Source organism: Anguilla anguilla, chromosome 8, assembly GCF_013347855.1.
Source record: "Anguilla anguilla isolate fAngAng1 chromosome 8, fAngAng1.pri, whole genome shotgun sequence".
Lineage (NCBI taxonomy): Eukaryota > Metazoa > Chordata > Actinopteri > Anguilliformes > Anguillidae > Anguilla > Anguilla anguilla.
This window is the reverse complement of record NC_049208.1, coordinates 10,138,244-10,155,327: the sequence shown is the minus strand read 5'-3', so window position 1 is coordinate 10,155,327 and position 17,084 is coordinate 10,138,244. Positions and strand designations below refer to the sequence as shown.

At 42.4% G+C, this 17,084-nt stretch overlaps 1 protein-coding gene across 1 annotated transcript in view; it reads left to right on the top strand.

Moving 5' to 3' along the window:
* The window catches only part of LOC118233570 (POU domain, class 6, transcription factor 2-like), a 51,527-nt gene extending 37,929 nt beyond the window's left edge, over positions 1-13,598 (top strand). The window contains exons 5-9 of the mRNA XM_035429329.1: positions 1,649-1,786; positions 5,293-5,502; positions 7,632-7,785; positions 8,602-8,770; positions 10,014-13,598. Of these exons, the coding sequence (XP_035285220.1) occupies positions 1,649-1,786; positions 5,293-5,502; positions 7,632-7,785; positions 8,602-8,770; positions 10,014-10,530 (1,188 nt within the window). The 3' untranslated portion in view covers positions 10,531-13,598. The remainder of the gene's footprint in view (positions 1-1,648; positions 1,787-5,292; positions 5,503-7,631; positions 7,786-8,601; positions 8,771-10,013) is intronic.
* Positions 13,599-17,084: the final 3,486 nt, after the last annotated feature.

Sequence of the window (17,084 nt, the reverse complement as noted above, 5' to 3'; positions counted from 1 at the left end):
TTCCCATTAGGAAGGGGTTTAGCGCCGTCCCAGACCAGATTGGCTCCTTCAGTCGGCTGCGGACGAGGAGCGGCCCCAGGCAGACAGACACGGCACTCCGAAGAGAGAGGGGCCCACTTTATTTGGACTTGATTTGAAGAGCTTCGTCTGTGGGGGCGCAGCAGCAGCGGAGCAATAATGAATCCAAAGAAAAAAAAACTCAAGTTCTGGTGCTGTGCAGCCAAACTGTTCTGCCTGGGTTCAGATGCGTAGACCCTGAGAACTACATCCCTGTACGGGGTTTTTTTAAATCGGCTGTGAAATGGTGAATTCTAAGGGGAAAATATTTCAGGCTACTGATTAGTGTATCGCAATCACAGCATGAAATTATTTTTCTCACAATCATGCTATATTATTGGAGGGGGGGGTTATCTGGCCTGTTTTGCTATATTGGGGGGTTGTAACCACCCCCCCCCCCCTCATAAATTACATACTTGGTACTAGTACTGCTTCGCCATTCATTAGGAACGCGATTGTGAATGCCTTCATTGCTCCGGTTCCTGATACCACAGTGTGGCCTTTCTCCCCAGAACAGAGTAACTGCTGGGTACACACAGGAGAGCGCTCTGATGAATGAAGACCCAGCTCGCCTAAAGGTTCCTGTCTTTGTGTTCACTCCTTGAAGAACCACGGCCGGCTTTCTTGCCGGGACACGCGGCATCCATCTTGGGCAATTTGAGGCCGCTAACATGAAATACGATTTTAAAAGAGAGCGACTGTGTCGTTCCTAATGTGCTTAACCTTCACTGTCAATGAAAGAGGTATCGATTGTTCCGCGCTGTTTTTTTTTCTTCATTAGATTTAAGGAACGGCTGTAAAATATGGTCATAAAAATGACTGGTGACTCAGTGGTATTCAGTCTTACAAATCCAACATCCCCTGCGGAGGTGGGATGTAATGGTGGTGTTTTAAGCCTTTGTTGAAGGTTAGAGGAAGACTGTGTCCAAGGGACGTATTGTGTAATTAAATCTGTCTCTAAATGTTAAATGCATGAATTGATACACAGGCTTGGTTTTCAAAATGCTTTATAAATTCTTATAGAACATTTCACTAAGGAACGTATAAGTCAAGTCTTTTAGTAAGTCAAAAAGTAAATTCAAATCTTTGACTCTTTTTAACAGAGAGATTCTATTTCTCAGGTTTTTTTTTAAATACAACTGAAGTTTTAGTGTAGGTTTTCAGTTGGCTGAGATAGTTTTGTGTGCAATGAAGGATCTTTTAGATACTTTTAGAAGTTTCTGACAATGTGCTGGCTTTACAATAGCTGGTGTAGGTAGAGGCATTCAGAGGTTTGCTGTCTAAAGCAAGAAATTATAAGTCAAATACATCAAGGTTATGCCTCCAGAGGTTGTATGTACTATATATTACCTGGTTATCTTTCAAACAAAAAAAAGCTGTATGTAAATTAATCCTGCTGCACCACTCGCACCCTGCGCTAGAAGCACTGCTGGTGGGTGTGGCCTTTGCAGGGATGGGCGGGACTTTGTCGTCGTGGAAATGTTGTCAAATTGCACATCTTCATCACTGGTGTATTATGTTATATCCTGTATGATACAGTCTGCTGCTCTGTGCTGTATTTGTTTGTCATTGGCTGCATTATCTTTTCCAGCTGAACTCTCTGTCCAATCAGACGGCAGCGGCGGCAGCTGCAGCCATTGGCTCCCTTGGTGTAACACAGCCTTTTGGCGCCACCATCCCAGGCCTGCAAGGTGTAGGCGCACAGCTGGTCACCAACGCGCAAGGACAGGTGAGCGGCACCCGTCTTCCGGGAGTCAGCCCAAGCTGGTGGACGGTGTTGGTGATGAACACCATCGCCACGTAAAACACAGCAGAGGCGATGTTTTTCCATCTCCTTCAGGGAAATGAATACCTCTCTAAAAAAATAATAATTATTCTATCTTTCTACTGAAATACAGATCTAGGACGTGAAGATTCTGAGAGAATGTAGCAGGGTATCAGCTGGTTGTACTGACGAACACGCTGATTTTTAAGACTGTACTTCCAGTCTGACACAATTGGTGCACACCAAACGCAGCTAGGCTACGTAGCGCAGTGGCGCAGGGGACACACCACACATAAACAAACCCAGAAAGCAGCTTCATGTGAACAGATGTACTGCTGCCACTGCTCTAGACCCTCAGTCTCCTGTGGGAGAGCCGGTAAACACTATTAAATCTGATAAGCACCGCAAAAAGGCCGAACGTCAAGTATGACGGTCTCTCTCAAAATGTGATTCGTAACCACAGCATTCTGACAACCGCCGAGAGCAATTTACCTCTTCACCTCGCTAACCGACCCTTGACTTTGCCCTGATTATACCCTGTTGTCCTTGCCCCCATTAATGACATCCGCTCTGTTATTTATTTATTTATTTTTATCGTGCACACAAATAAGAGTGCTTTCAGCAATCTAACCAAGGTATTCTGAGGCCAATATTTCATATTTGCGGGCACCTTTTGCTTGTATGGATCAAATGTAAGTTCTTTTAGTGAGGTCACTCCTTGGGATTGTGTCCTGATCAACCTCACTTTCATCTCACAAGAAGGGATGCCGGTGTTGGGAAGCTTTCGAGGGAAATCAGCTGCTCCCTATTCTTTAGACTAGTTTGACCCAAGCAGTTCAGTCATGTGGAGAGGCCTGCTTGTTTAATTGAACTGAATTCGTTTGAACCTCCCTTTCTAGCAGTTTTACTAGATTGCCCAATATGGGCCATATTCCCCCAATGATGTCCTCTGGAATATATATATATTTTTTTTTTAAACATTCTTCTCATTCTTAATAAGAAGCCCTCAATGCTGTTCTGTTGTATATTGTCCTCAGTACGAATGACAACAGTTTGTGCGTCCTTCTCCTATCTAGTGAAGAAAAATTGCGTGGAGACCATGAATAACGGCCGCAGATTGTCCTGGTTTGAGAGACCTGATAGCATTTCGGGCAAGGCAAAAGCCGAGTGTGACTGTAATCGGTTCTGGTCCTCTTCCAAAGAGATTAGAAAAACTCTGGGATCCTTGGGTGGTAGAATTCCAAGCACCTCACGGAGAAACAAGGGCAGCCCTTAGCCGTTAGCAGGAAAGGCTGAAAAAAGTAAATCGAAATAAAAATCTGTGAGATGACGAGAGCCCGTCATTCCAGGCTTTATTTATTTTTTTTGGATTGCATCAGAATTGCAAGCTCTCCGCTATGGAGCTGCATAATGCAGCGGAACAGTGCCTTCGCTGGGCGGCATGTAAAGCAGGTGTTGGCAGATGTGAGCGCCCGCGGGCGCACGGAATTGCGCGAGACGGCAGAAGAGTACGCTACACGAGCGCGATAGAGGGACTGATGCATTATCTGCTGCTTAATGTGAAGCAACGGGAGCAAATGAGCCGTGATCGGGAAGAATTCCGATATAGCCGGTACTTTTTTTCCGCTGTCGTTCGTTCCTTCTGGTTATGTCAGTGAGCTGGGAAATGATCCTACCGGCGCATTGAGATCGGCTGATATTAGCAGGAGGGAGAGCGGCTGCAGGCAGGCTATGTGAATGATCCGGTCGCTCCACAGCCTCGCTACGCACGTGTAGTAACTCTATCAATAGTGAGTCTACGGATCAGGCGCCCACCTGTGGATCTGAGGTGATAATAAGCCGATGACTGCGCAAACCACGTTGTTGCTTCAACGCAGTTCTTACTGGTAACGGCCAGCTAGAATACAATAGTTATTACAGGAAATTTTATGGTGACTCTAATAAGATTCACGGGTAGTATTTAACGTGCAGTGATTTCACTCCATGCATTTCAGTACAGTCTACATAAATTTAATTACTTTAGTTGACTGAATTCAGTTTAGTTAATTGAAAAATGAATCACCAACAGCAATAACTTTTAAAATTGTGGGTAGGACACCATTAACCACGAGCAGACAGGAACACCGTTATGTTTTTGTTTTTTTGTTAAGTAATTGTATAAAACGTAATAGATTTAAATCTTCAGATGCCTCATTCATTCTCAGATCTTGAATAGCATTCCTAATTCCTTACTGCAGTGTCTTTGTATTATGTTTTGTTTAGTTTTTTCTGAAATTATGTTTTCATGTGCTGCAGCAGATTATAGCATATAAAAGGTATATTAAGGTTATACATTTTATAATTGCGTTTGTGTAATTTTTATGGCACCTAGCGTTTTATGGGCGTCTAATCTCAGGAACAGAGCAGCTGAATCAGGTGGACTGAAGGTAGCTATTATTTTTTTCTTTGCATGGGTGTCATACTTCAGTCACGCACACACACACACAAGCGGCATCCTGTGACCCCATCTTTGATCTACACTTGCACAGAAGGGCAGCGGTGTGGAGAGGTCTGGCAATGTAAGGTTGTGGAGAGGAGTAGAGTAGCCCCACCCAAGGGATGTCAGTGCTATGAATTAGGAATGAGGGAGCATCAGAGGAACTCTCACCCCCCCTCCCCCCAGCCCCCCAGCCTGTAGATGGATGGAGGAGCACTGGTCTGCACCAGCACACAGACAGCATGGGCATTAGGAGCTGACCTTTAAGACACAGGCTGTTTATGACGACCTGCCTGCCGCAGTTGAAATGGTACGGAAATGACGGCGGCGGACATTTTGAAGTCCCCGTTTCATTCAGTTAAACCTGTTCTGAACATACTCGGCCCCTTATATGTCCAGTTTTTGTTCGGGCTTAATTGAATTCTTTATCCATTCGTCCATCCGTCCATTATCTGTGCCCGCTTATACTGGTCAGGGTCGCATAGGGTCGCATAGGGTACTGCATAGGGTACTGGAGCCTATCCCAGCGTGCATTGGGCGAGGAATACACCCCGGACAGGTCGCCAATCTATTGCAGGGCACACACACCAATTGGATCCTTTATTATCTTGTAAATCTACATCTAAACAATGGGCCTGATTTGCTGAGGCCGTTAGCACATGCACCTATAGTCTACAGTCTAATTTTAATGCAATGAAAATGAGACTTTTCACTGCCAGTCAGGTTTTAACATATTATCATGATCTTCATTACAAATGGTAATAAAGTGAGCCCATCATTGTTGCTAGGCAGATGTTTAAGTTGTTCTCCTCCTACTTTATGTAAAACACTGCTCACGAATTGTATCTTTTCAGAATGGTGCTAAGACGTGTCCCTTTGTTTAATTCTGGCAGTATTTTTAATGATTATTAACTCATAATATCTGAATTAGTAACAAACTGCAAGGCGTGTTGTACTGATACACTCGCTTTACCTTTTCTACCCCGTACCGCAGATTATTGGAACAATCCCACTGATTCCAAACTCCGCAGGTCCCCCAAACCAGGCAGGGGGCGGAGCATCAGGGCTACCAGTGCAGCCAATCACGCCTCAGCTCCTGACCAATGCCCAAGGTCAGATTATCGCCACCGTCATCGGCAACCAGATCCTGCCCGTCATCAACACCCAGGGAATCACACTTTCCCCCGTGAAGCCAGGACAGCAGGTGAGCAGGCTCACACACACACACACACACACACACACACACTCCAATACACACACACAAACGCACACCCATACACACACACCAACACACACCCATATACACACGCACACCCACACACTCACACACACCCATACACACACACACACGCACACATGTGCAGACACACACATACACACAGACACACACACACACACACACACACTCATACACACACACACACATGCACACCCATACACACACGCACACCCACACACTCACATATACACAGACACACACGCACACCCATACACACACATGCCCACACACACCCATACACACACACACACACATGCATGGTAAATAAAAAGTAAATACAAGTGATGTTAGAAACGAGCAACACGTGTTTATCCGCTGGCATTATGTGAGTAAAGCACACCTCTTACTTATGAATACATTTTATTTACACACATTTGCTTGTTGCATTCATTTGAATGCACTCTGCTTTCACAAGCATATCATTTACAAGAGTACAGTTTAAGAATACGCTTCAATTCCACACTAATGTTGTGATCAAATTTGTACACAGATATTCTAAGGAGGATTCTGCACACAACGTACAAGTTACTTCACATATTTATTTGGAAACATTTGTTGGAAGATGCCCATCACCATTGAAATTTACCATTTGATATTTAGTAGACACTATTATCCAGAGCACCTTACAAAGTAGCATAGTCACTTTTGACCACAGCCAAGAAATAAATAAATGTTTAACCGATGATTTGTCTATTCACTCTTGGCTCTGTTTTGTCGGCTTGAATCAGCTATTTGGAGCTTGCCCCATACACTTTCAACGTTATACATTCAAACCTCATGAGGAGCTTTTCTTACCATCTCAAGGTCTTTTTCGACATCGAATTTCTTTCTTTTCGATCTTTCTGTCAAATAATTGCATTCATCCCAGTTGTGTGAATGTGAAAGGAGGTTGTCTTGCTTTAAAATAAATTTAACCTAATCTCAAAGCCATTGAGAAGATAATTCAATCATCACTCTGCAGTTTGACCTTAATGTGCAATAAGAGTTTTAAGGAATTATTGTTGAGGTTTTGAAGGTGGAGGAAGAGGTGTCATTGTTTCTTACACAGCAGTACTTTCCATCTGAAAAGTGAAAAATGTTATTCAAGTGATGATAAAAAGTGAAGCTAACGCTACTTGTGCTGTAATCTTGACCCAAGATGTCTCTGAACACCTGGAAAGGGAAGCTACAGTTCGTTGGATTGTATTCCTTTCTTTTCTTTTCTTTGTTTGTAGAATATTATTGCCACTTAGAAAGTTTTAGTCAGGGTTGTTATAAGTCAGTTGCTTGAGCTGGCTTCAGTTACCGTTTTCAGTGTGAGGTTCACAGGATCAAGATTAATTTAAATTAGTAACTGACCAGTTGGGTGAACGTTTCAGCAGATTATGATTCCTGCCAGTACACATAGTAGAAGCTGTAAAATAGTAATGCTTTGAGAATAGATGTTGTCTGGAACTATTAGAACATCATTTTATAGTTCATTTAACTACTTACAGTACATAAGTAGGATACAGTAGGTGGGATCTGTGATGAAGCTGGCTCCTTCATCACAAATTCCATCTAGACCTTTTGGTCTTTCCAAAAGGTGTCTGAATTGTGATAGAAAGTAAGAAAGTAAGACAGAGAGAGAGGTTGACCACAAGGGAATCAAAGGTTAGTTAAACGGCCTTTGTAGTCCAGGATGTGTTAGCATATGCCCAGTGAATGGTGGGTTTGCTCTCAGACGATATGGCCTTACAGAGGCCTTAAAATTATAGATGGACCAAGGTAGCACATCACACAGAGTAAATACTGTATCTCTAAATCCTCTATGGAGCCTGAGGAGCAGAATTAGGTCAGCTGCAGGTTTCAAACCTTGGCTTTCTCTGATTTCATGATACATTTCAGCCAAGGTACCTACTCTAATTCAGTATATTGCCCCATCATTCAGGTTGGTGAAGTCACCTTCTGTCGCTGATACACGACACTCACTCACAGCCCTGTACCCTAACGCACATGCATAATGCCAGCGTGTCATTGCAGTGCTTTGCACTGAATGGGAATATAATTACTCTGTCGTTTCCCCGGTTCCTCAGGTCCAGCAAGGACAGGTGGGCCCCGTGACTGTCAGCCTCCATCAGCGACCACACGGCCAGGCCTCGGTTTCCCAGAGTCCCGTTCACCAGGCCTCCTCCGCCTCCAGCTCCCCCTCCTCCTCCGCCGCCCTCAGCGTGGGGCAGCTGGTCAACAGTGAGTAACCGTGGTAACTACTTCACCTCTGCCCTGAATAGGGTGTTACAGTGATGACGTCTTTTTGTAGGCCAAACCGGATGTTTCTTCTGCCGTGGGTTCCCTCGGCAGATTTCCAGTGCTTTTTTCCCATGGAGATGATTTTGTTTTCTGCCAAAAAATAAGGTCTGTGGTGGACATAAGCCTAAGAGAGCTTCACGTTATACCCATTAATATCTCAACCGTGGACTTCGAAGCTGTTACGTGCTTTTAAAAAGTACATTGCTAACATTGAAACTACATTGAAACTACAACAACGGTCGCTTTCAGGCAACCGTCAATCAAGTTTTCATACTAGCCTGCCTGCACATGACAACCGTTATAGTTAGCAACTTACTTTTACAGAGAAATCAAATAGATATTTTTATCCAATGCAACTTCAATTAATTCAGATTTACATTTTCTATGATTTAACTTCTAATGCTTTTATATATCCATGGCTTAAATCTGGAATTCTCATTAAAATGTATTTTTAAGGCAGAATCTTCAATGCATTTTGTAATCATTTAAATTCAAATAGTCATTAATCATCAAATGGAAAGTTATTTCCATCAAAGAAAACCCCCGGGTAAATCTAGCCATAAGTTTGATTTTATAAGGAGGAATAAAATAAAATTTTATATTGGAGAGTGAAGTGGGTAAAAAGGCAATACTCTTGGTGTATTTGTCACACCGGCCTTTGTAATGCAGTGTAAAGAGTGCGCCGCCAGCGCTGTCCCCCCCACTTCATTCCCCAATGAAATAAAGGAGGGGACTGAGACTGCCTGTGCTCCTCAGACCCCACGGGGGGCCCCGGAGAGGTGGAGGGGGTCAACCTGGACGAGATCCGCGAATTCGCCAAAGCCTTCAAGATCCGCCGCCTGTCCCTGGGGCTGACTCAGACTCAGGTCGGCCAGGCCCTCAGCGCCGCCGAGGGTCCAGCCTACAGCCAGTCTGCCATCTGCAGGTAAGGACGTGCAACTGCAGCCCGTACCCACTCAGGAGGAGTCAGCAGAACCTTTCTGATCTCTTTCCCTTTCTGTCGTGTCAGAGTGCAGCTGGTTGTTTTTTGTTTTCTTTCTACATCGCGTGATGTCATTCCTGATTTATGTTTGCTCTTTAAACCAGTACATCCTTTTATCGGTTGCTTATTCTGTTATGCCTCACTGCAGCAAACTGGCCTCTTGGCATGTGTCTTTAGATGATAAAATATAACCTTTACAATACTACATATGTGAGACAATTAGAAATGATACTAGAATAGAAAATAGAAAATACTTATGAAAGGAATACATTTTCCATAAGAAAACATCACAAGTGCCAGCTTCGATTGCTGCGAATCGTAAAGACAAGTGGAGCAGGCATTACTATAAGCCCTTCTCTGATTGATTCCAGCAATCTGATTTGTTGTTATCTGTTTCAGTTATACATACTGTTTATGAGAGGCAGGGATGGTTTCAATGGGGAGGTTAATGTGAGCATACCTGCTCAGCATACTCAGCACAATACACAGCTGAGGAGATTTTTTTTTTTTACTTCCAGGAACACAGAATATCCTTATAAGCGAGGGAGGTTAAATTATTCATAAATTAGTCTCAAAGATCACGTCTGGAGATATGCACCTATCCGCGTGACGTTAAACATAAGGTTTATTGTGCCTATTAAATATAAGGGCAGTTGTTTGAAAGGTGAATGAGCAGGTTGGGTTGGAACCTTTGGACGAGAAAGTATCACAATTAACCCAAAGGATTCTTCCACAGATACAGCATGTAACTGAATTTGACACAGAAAGTAGGCAGTGCCTTGTCAGTGCTTTGTTTTGCGAGGATTGTGTTTTGAGTGACATTTTGATGGTATTCTGGAGATTTCTGTGAATTGTGTTGATTTGTGGTAAACTTCCTGCAGTCTGCTGTGAGCTGACTCTTCTGTCCGTATGAAATGCAGTTTCTCTACCGGGGTATGGGGGAGAGGGGGGGGTCTCCTTAGGTGCAGCTGCCGTACACATAGGAGTAATTCGGATACAACAGTACTGTACCCTATAAAGCCACTAACACCTTATCCAAACCCTCAGAGTTCAGAATCTGAGACCCCACTGTTACCATGGCATTGGCAATGGCCTGTGGCCACCTTACATCTAGCAGAGGCAAGCGGGAGCGGGACTCGAAAGTAAAAACTGTTTTTTTTTTTCTTTCTCTCAATCTCCCCCCCAGACACACCATCCTGAGAGGCCACTTCCTCCTGCCGCAGGAAGCCCAGGAGGGCGGCGTAGCTAGCGGGCTGTCTGCCAAACTGAACCCTGGCCTTTTATACCCCGCCAGGTTCGAGAAGCTGGACATCACGCCAAAGAGCGCCCAGAAGATTAAGCCCGTGCTGGAGCGCTGGATGGCGGAGGCCGAGGCCCGCCACCGCGCGGGGGCGTGCGGCCTGTCCGACTTTATCGCCGGCGAGCCCTCCAAAAAGCGCAAGAGGCGCACCTCCTTCACCCCGCAGGCGCTGGAGGTCCTCAACGGCCACTTCGAGCGGAACACGCACCCCTCGGGCCAGGAGATGACCGCGATCGCCGAGGCGCTGGGCTACGACCGCGAGGTGGTGCGCGTCTGGTTCTGCAACAAGCGGCAGGCGCTCAAGAACACCGTGAAGCGGCTGAAGCCGGCCGAGCTCGACTCCGCCGTCGCCGCGGAGACCCTCGCGGACGCCCTCCTGGGCCCGCTGGACGAACGCCCCTAAAGATTTTGACGCTTTAGTTTTTGTTTCTTAAACTGAACGACGACAAAAAAAAAACTAAAACTAAAACAAATTAAAAAAAAAGATTTTTCGTCGGATTGATTCCGGCAAGTCAAAGCGCTCGATGTCAAGCCTGAGAATCATTTGTGGACTCGCCGCTGGACAGGATTGGACGATCAATCATACCGGCTACAGGAGCAACAAACTGAAATAATCACAGGGTGTAAATGTAGTTATTCCAGCCAGTCAGCTGAGAAAGCTGGCAAAAAAACAACCAAATATAACGGAAAATGGAAACCAAATATGAAATAATAAAAACACTTGTAAATAAAAAATAAAATAAAATAAAAAAAAGTGTTAAGATGTCCATAAACTGGTTGATAATCTGCTTTAAATGCAGTTCTTATAGATTTGCTATGAGAACAAATGGAGCTGGGAAATGAACGTTTTTGGTCCCTCGCTTTTACTACCAAAATCAAAGAGAAATGTATGAAGGGGGAAAAACCAAAATAGTCTTCTGACCAAAGTCTGAGTTTGTGCATCTGATCCTTGGCAAGTACACATCTTTGTTTTTGTACAGTAAATATGCTAATTTTTTACATTTATATTGACATTGTATAAATCTGTAAGGTTGTGGGGATGCTCCCACAGTTTAGCTTTCTCACTTGTGTGTCTTGCTTGTGACCATGTTTCGCGTTTTATTTTTACATGAGTGCAGTTCTGTCCACCGAAGACCCCAAATTGAAATGCCTGTTATAGGCACATTGTTTTAAACAGGGCATTTTATGTATTTTTCCTTGCTTAAACAAGATTTAGGCAACATCATAAAACAGAACATTCATCAGTTGCAAGAGTTACACAATGGCGTTTTTTTTTTTTTTTTTTTTTCTCGACCAAACCACGGCAAAATGATTAATATTGTACCTGCTTCTCCGTTTCTGTCGCTGTCACTGTGTTCCTTTTCATTTGAAACACTGGTTTAAAAGTATATATTTATATGTCTTTCATTTATTTTTTTTATTTTTGATAAAATTGTCTATGTATGAGAGGAGGGATGGATAGGGGCCTTGTTCTGTTAGCCATAAAGAATTCTGCAAGGTTAATCTTCAAGGATGACTATCCCTGTGCTGTAGCATGGGGTGATGTCATTCTGTTGCTACTGACGCTCAGCCAAAGAACCCATTCATGGGTCCAAGGGCTTGTGAAGCTGTTCCCCAAAGCCAGTAACATCACAAATGTTTATTTCATTGTTTTAATGATGCGTTCAACTGCTTTGTATTTCTATATCTTGATACAGTGTACAGAAGGTATGTACAAAAGAAATGTATGTAAACATAATTCAGTGTTGTGTTACACTTTTTTAAATTCCATTTTGATAAAGGTGGCTAAGTTGGTAAAGGTTCACGTCATGACTGTATGGCCTGGATGTCACATTAACCGTGCTATATTAACACTTCCCACAATGCACCAGATACCCATTGGCTACCAGTCGTCAGTGAGAAATACACCTGTCCTCCAATCAGAATCTCCTTTAGAGCTGCATTGGGTAAAATGGTTAGTGGCTCATGGGAAAGTGCGTGGGAGGAGTGCAGGGCTGTGTTCGAATAAGCACACTTGTCTACTATTAAGTATAGTTATTGAGTACACTTAATGAGAAAGTAGGAGACTTTTTTATCAAAACGTAGTGTACTTAAAATCCCGGGATGATATACTCATTTCACTGATAATATTTGGTAGCATATTTTTCAGGAAATAAACGACCATTGTGGTACCCTAAATATGATGCGCAGTGTTCTTTTTTTTATTAGTTGCAGCTTCACTGACATTTTCCTTCAAACAACAATGACACGTGAGCGCGGCATTTAAATGCCAACTACAAGGGTGGGTGTCTGACGACACTTCCACAGTACAGTTGGAAAATAGTATGTAGGATATTTTTCGCATACTGCATGTTGCGTACTAAACGGTATGAAACTCTGCAGGACCACTGGTGTGCGTTGAAGTTCTACAGTGAAGTGAGAGGCACAGTTAGAGATTCCAAATCAGGCAGAAACTATTTTAAGGATACATTTGATAGAAATGCAGAACATAACCTCACAAAATATTTGATTTGTGAAAGTCCTTTTTTTTTATTTTTAATTGCCAACTTTTATGAAACAGCTTCAACCAAAAGAACATCCAGCAGATCCCGATTGCAGAAAGTTTGTATGTGTCCTTGAAAAAACTGTTTTGAAAAGACCAGCCAAAGTAAGAGTGGTGGGTGGAGCTTTTTCCTGGAAAACACCAACTTCCTGCAATCAATCAAGAGACTTTGCTCTCCACTGCAAAGTCTCAGATTGGTGGGTCATTGTTTTTGTGTTATGTGTTTTATTTACAACTTTCTCGCTTGTGATATCAAGTCAACCTCCACCTACACAGTGCCGATCAGGACAATTGTTCTGCAGACTGACCCCGTCATTCTACTTGTTTTTTATGACAGCAATTCAATTCATCAAGATTAGGAACTGTTTTTTTCTTCTTGCTGTTAATTGGCATCAGTCAGAATTCTTGAATGCAATCTGTGAAATGAAGCTTGTCTAATTGGTGGTTAGCTGAAGAGACCAATGGTTTCTGACTCCGAATCTCCATTGCTGTGCATGCATTTGGAGGGCCTGAGGGCTTTGTAACTGTACAATGGATGGGTGATTACAATAACAGCAATAATAGCATTTCATTCCTGATCCACCCTACTGCTAAGCTTTCTGCATTGACAGTTGACTGTCTTGTCATGCACTGACATTGATGAATAAAACTTTCAAAATAAGATAAGTCATCTGTATCTTTTGAGTTAATGACAGTTACAATATACTGTCCACTTCTGTCTAGTGATAAAACAAGCCTTGGCAGGCCATTTAAATCACTTAAATCATTTAAATCCAAAGATGAATGAAAAGAAATATTAAAATATGTATTAAGAAATACACAAGCAAACAATATACCACCAAAAGCATAAACTTCAATTCTAACAGTTATGGGGTCCTGTACACTTGAACAAATGCATTTTCTCTCAGCTTTGGACAAATACCTCTCGGGCCATGGGGCTCAGGAGGTAAGACCGATTGTCTGGCAGTCGGAGGGTTGCCGGTTCAAACCCCACCCTGGGCATGTTGAAGTGTACTTGAGCAAGACACCTAACCCCTAACCCCTAACTGCTCTGGCGAATGAGAGGCATCAATTGTAAAGCGCTTTGGATAAAAGCGCTATATAAATGCAGTCCATTTGCCATGAACGCATTATAAAACGCTGTGCTATTTAATGTTAAAAACCTGTGTGGGGTTGACAGTTAAATTGCAGGATTTGCCAAAATAATTACAATCTTTAAAAAAACTGGTTCCTTAAGTGTGGTGTACTCTCCAGCTCAGTGATATCTAGAGGGCATGTCCATCCTTAAGTTACCCATTCACTGTTAGAATACAGCCATTTTCAGTGTTGTTATGAATACACTAGCTAACTAAATTTGATTAGATTTTTGGTGATCTGGTAAATAGTATCCATTTATCTTAATATAGTGGCTACAGAAACAACTGGTGGACAACTACTACAATACATGATGAGAAACAAGGTTGTATACTTGGCTATACAAAATGGTTCTGCCCATTCGCTGGTACCTGTTGACTCTTCGTATCAATGTTGGACCAAAAGGTCAGCGTGTAGGACTATACATTGGGTACAGGTACTGTTGATTGATGCTGACAATCTTGCAAAATGAAACTATTATTTTTTTAAAATAAAGGAATCCAGAATACATTTACCCAAGCACTGTTCTTTCTGTCTAGCCCAATTATGATGTGTCCTAATCTTTGAGAAACAAATGTATGTTTTTCATGCATTCGGTGCAGTAGTGGAACCAGCAAAAAATCGGTTCTCAAATCAAAGTTTGCATGCAGCAATTTTGTCATGGAGGCTGTGAATGTTGCTTCATCCCTCAGTTACATGGTGTGTGTAGTTTTTTGGGTTGTTTGGGACTGGCGGGTTCTGCAGGTTAGTCTATGAGGCTACTGATAGATACTGATTCTGGTTGTGTTAAAACCAAGCGATGCAGTAGAAAACACACTGATCTGGGAGGTTACACAGACGGGGGAAAAATACTTGGGGTGGCAACAGGCAATAACAAAGATTCCATTGATCTACATGTATTTATTATTTAGCCACTTGATTGCCGTTATATTATATTATTATATTGCCACTTGATGTGGGGAAAATCAGCACTGGCTTAAACAGTTTCTTCTAAATTAAGAACAGGGTGCATTGGAGTTTGATCAGGGTCCTATGAGGAATGCTATAAAGTATCTCCTTCAAGCTACCAAAAAAATTATTTAGTACATTTTGGTTAGTAGTGTGCAATTACCATTTTATGGATTCCTTCATAGGCTTTAGCAATGTTTATTTTTTTTGCTATTTAAATTTACTGTTGTGAAACGGTCACCAGGGTTGTACAGAAATATGGAACGAGAAACTGTTCTTATACCTTTGTTTGTATTCTTTAAATGTACTATTTTTTATTTTTGTACAATTGCCATGCTGCTTTCAGATCTGTACTGCCATCACCTGTTTGGGGGTATTCACGGCTTTGTGACCAATATAGTACAGGCACAATTTCAGTGGACATTTAAATAAATGTAAATTCATAGGCATATATTTCATTTTAAAAAGTAACCGAAGTCTGATTTCAATTTCACAGGCAGTAAAATATTTATCTCCAACGCAACATCTGATTGGTCATAAAGCTGTACTTTTCTGTTTTAAAAACTTCAAATTGTTTATTTGAACCATATTAAACAGCTGTTTGACATGAATAGCAATGGCTTGTCTTTTTATTGGTTCACCTTTGTCTTTCTATAGCTGAACATGTCTTTCATCTGTGCCTGTGGCATAACAATACAGGGGAAGGACACTCTCGAATGTGTGCTTTGCTTCACATTTAAAGAGGAAAGAAAAGAGGAGGAAAAAAAGAAGAGAACAAGTTACCAAGTGTGCCCCCGGGTCATCGTGCCCCTCCCTGTCCGGTCACATTGGGGCGTACAGGCTCCCAGGGTGCAGAGGAATCAATACTTGGACGGACGAACGCTCCCTGAAAAAATCCGTCCTGCTCGCTGGATTGGATGAATTCTCAACCAAGGGCTCCCGTACGCAATGGCATGCCATTACAGACTCTCTGCCACAAGTAGAGAGTAAATATTTTTCACGTGATCTCTCCGGCTTAATGTTTAGTGTGTGGGGACAGGAGAAATGGCTGTGGCCTTTCAGGCCTCAGGTCTATTTTTCCCGATTCTGTGTGGTGTTCGCCGAGCTAATCGGAAAGAATAAAAGAACGGTCGCATACTTGTTTCTTATTACTTTAGGTAAAGGTTCAAAATGTTGATTAAATCCAAGGCAGGCTTGGAGAAAAATTAAAAGACTGTGAGAAGATGGATTGATGAATAGATGTTCCATCTTCACATTCCAAGGTAAATGCTGCCTTGTTACACACTTAAAAGGGTTAAAGCACATTGTGCAATTGTGGAGCAAATGTCAAAGGGTTAACCATTTTATGTGGGGACAGATCATCTCTCTCTTTCTCGTGTAGTGTTATGTGGAAGGCCTTGATTTGATTTAACTTTGCCTTTCGGTCTCATTTATATATTTTATTTCATACTTGGGTTCTCATTTTCTTTTCTGTTTTGCAGATTGATTAAATAAAGTTTCAAGATAAACGCATGAGTAATGTGTAGTTCTTTAGGCAGGGGTCAGTGAGTTACTCCATCCATAAGGAAAGGCTGTTTCATAATCTCTTTTCATTGATCGCTAATACTTCTCTCTCTCTCTCTGTAAAATTCATTCAGTAGTGAAATTTCATATGTGTTCAACAGAACTCAAAACCGCATTTGAGGATTAGAAGGCACAAAGAAAATTTGGCATTTTGAGCCCTGATCCCCACCAAAAATATTACAGCATTATAATCTTGGCTGATATCAGTGGACATCATATTTCCATATCCGTATATAATTCTGCCAGATAAGACTGACTGGTTATTTTTTCCGTGTTTCAGCATTGGTTGCTGCTCTGTTTTAGGATATTCTTTTAGATACGTCATTTCATATGTCATATGAGAGGCATTGGTTGGGAAGGTAGCAGCAGTGTAGTATAATGGTTAGAAAACTGTCCTTGAAACTTTGATTCCCGGTTCAATTCCCAGGCAGGACACTGCCGTTGTGCCCTTGAGCAAGGCACTTAACCTACACTGCTTCAGCACGCACCCAGCTGTACAAATGGATGCAATGTAAATGTTATGTAAAACGTTGTGTAAGTCACTCTGGATAAGAGTGTCTGCTAAATGCCTGTGATGTAATGTAATGTAATGTGTTCTCTACTGCAGGGTCTGAGTTATCAGTAGCACACATCTGCAAAGCTCAATCATAGCAAAGCCCTCCTACCTGACGCATGGGATAACACGTCTTTTCTGAGCAACCTAAATTAGCAGCAAACAAAGACTGCAGGTTGAACATTAACCAAACTGCCTGCTTTCTGTGTGTGTGTGT